At 26.1% G+C, this 2,891-nt stretch overlaps 1 protein-coding gene across 1 annotated transcript; it reads left to right on the top strand.

Annotated features, from left to right (window-relative positions):
• Window positions 1–294: 294 nt before the first annotated feature.
• PVX_013120 (variable surface protein Vir18, putative) lies at window positions 295–1,853 on the top strand (the record flags this gene model as incomplete). The annotated part of the gene is made up of 3 exons (XM_001612468.1): window positions 295–1,408; window positions 1,445–1,587; window positions 1,683–1,853. 3 exons carry the CDS (start codon window positions 295–297, stop codon window positions 1,851–1,853), a joined length of 1,428 nt encoding a protein of 475 aa, XP_001612518.1.
• Window positions 1,854–2,891: the final 1,038 nt, after the last annotated feature.

Genomic DNA, 2,891 nt, shown 5'->3' with positions numbered 1-2,891 from the left:
ATTATCTTTCAGAATCTCTTAAAAATAATTGTTTATATGCAAATCGTATTATTTAAAATAATTAATTTATTCATTTTTAAAACGTACTATATATATGTTAAAGGACATTTATTTATACCATTTATTATTGTAATAATGTATGCATACCAAATATTAATAATCTATAACGGTAATATGAAATAAATGTATCTGATGTTGTGAATGTTTCTACACATATACATAAATTATATTCCAGAAATTATTTATTTAAATTAAGAATACGTGAAAAATACATAATTACAAGTAAAGGAAAGTATGTCTTCACCATATCTTAAGAGCTTTAGACATTGGCAACAATTCAAAGGTGCTAGTTGCTTAAATAAATATTCTACATATAAAAAGGAAATTGAAGAAAAAATTAATGATCGTTATAGAAGCACGAATCCAAATTTTTACACACAATGGCATCAATTAAATGAACAAATAAAACAAAAGAATAATGAGATAAAGAATTGTGCTCAAAGAAATGGTTTATCACTTGATTTACTTGAAGATGACAAAATAAAAAGTTTTAGTGCATTATGTCCTAATATATCATCTTGTCGTACGAAACCTCTATCTCTTGTTAAAAATCAAGCTTCATTACGACCTGATACAAAAGGAACTTGTAAAGGTGAAAGTTGCCATCAAAAAAGCACACGAATTAAATCACCAAAAGCGAAAACACAATTAATACCACCTAGAGAAAGCTCAAATACGATAAGTTCACCAAACCTAGAAACAAAAAATCCAGTTGAAGTACATCCTGAAAGGAAAGAATCAGAMCAMCCAAGTGTACCTTCGCAATCACATCAAGACTCAAAGCATCGTGTTAGTCCTGTTAAAACTGAAGTTGGATCATCTGAACCCTTAGATATTCAGAATCCTAAAAAACCTCAATTAGAACAAGCCTCGGCACAATCTGAATCTCTCCCAGAACCTGTCACAACTACTGAATTAAGTAATCATCAAGTTTCTCATTCGTCATCGAAAAGCGCTTCGGAGGAATTTGATGCAACTAGTTCTTCTCAAGAAATTGATTTAAAAGGAATAACTCACCAAAGTGGTATATCTGCTGATCAAACGTCGTATGATAATCTCCATAGATTACAACCCATTAAAGGAATAGCGGATGGAAAACAAGACCCTGATAATGAAACAGTTCCTGTAGGAATTAAAGATGGTTTATCTCCTCCTGGAAATGTTATGATTTCTACAAACGTTGGTGGTGAAAACCTAGCTCGCACATCTATGGGTGATGTAACTTCAAGTAGTACAGATACTGCATGTTCAGTTACTGATAAAACGAATATTCCTCGTTCACCTACCTGTGATAAGACATATAGTGATAGATCTACTAATCGTGAAACTCCTGGTGGATTTATCGGTAGTTAAGGAGCTGTTTCTGCATATGTTCCTACTGCAGAAAAAGTTAATGAAATAGATGCTAATAACGGTAACATACTACATACACTAAGTGAATTTTTCAATGGAATACCAAATAACCCAGAAATCATAAAAACTTCAGCACCCATAGGAATTGCTCTGTTATTGGGCCTTCTTTTTAAAGTAAACTAAAATTTATTTGCATTAAAAAAACTGTTCATATTTTTTTTAATTATATACAATAATTAAATTGTAAATTTACCAAATTATTTTTATAGTTCACACCTTTGTGGAAAGTTCTTACTAAAAAGAATAGGAAGAAAGGAGCAGGTATCAATGAAGAATTGAATAGTGTACTGCAAGAACCTTCAATTATGGATGACGAAAGAAGTATCCCGTTTTCATATGGTGCTTTTGAATATTCAACATTTGATCAAAATTCATATTAAAAAATTGATCATTCATATGTATAATTAAATATGCAATAAAAATTAATATTTTTTTGTAATTTATTATTAATTAGTTATTTTGTTAAATTAGCATAGAAATATTTGGGTCATATTACATAAAAGTATAGTTTTAAAAAAATATATGGAAAATACAGGTTTCGTTATTGTAATTATAATACAGCCATATAAAACTGTATATTTTTTTGTAAATTTTTTAATCTTAAATATTTTCTGATATTCTGTAGGCTGAATGATTTTTTATTTAGTACTTATATGCATATTGTAATTCAAATGAATGTATACTATTCTATGTCTCATTCAATATTTTTTTTACATTAATCAAAAATTAAAACATAATTAACCTTTTTTTGTGTTTATATAAACAGTATCATTAGTTCTTTAAATTAAAATATGTTATAGAACGGTAAATGTTTGTCTTCTTTCGGAAAGTAACATATGTTAGGAGATTGCCACATTTATAGAAAAGTTTATAATTAAATAGAAATAAACTATGAAAATAATTTTAAAATAAATTTTACTATAGTTTAATGATGAATTTAAGTGTTAATTTTAAATCATATATTTATATAATACTTTTGTAACCTTTGTTAACCGACTAATTGCCGTATATTGAAGTGTTATAAAAAAGTACATTATGAATTTAAAAATTTATGATTAAGTAATCTATAAAAAAATTTCAAAATTGCAGAAGCATAAAATCAATATTTTAGAAAGAACTGAAATGTAATTATAATAAGTACTATGCCGATTATACATTAAGTTAAAATTGTATAATGTTAAGAAAAAAAATTTAATATGTATATATATATTTTTTTTTTTATTAAAAAACTATTATAAAATAAATATGAACACATAGATTTATATTCTATTTCTAAGAATTAAAATAGGGTTATAATACATACTTGGAAATTTTGTATATACAAGTAGACATTTATTATTGCAAAGAATTATATAATAGTAATAAATATTAAAATATACATAACACGTTAAATAATTAGCATCCGCTTCTATAATTTA

Source organism: Plasmodium vivax, genomic scaffold (genome assembly GCF_000002415.2).
Source record: "Plasmodium vivax scf_6603 genomic scaffold, whole genome shotgun sequence".
NCBI classification, from domain to species: Eukaryota; Apicomplexa; class Aconoidasida; order Haemosporida; family Plasmodiidae; genus Plasmodium; species Plasmodium vivax.
Note: the sequence above shows the minus strand (reverse complement) of the source record. Positions and strands in the feature narration are given on the sequence as shown.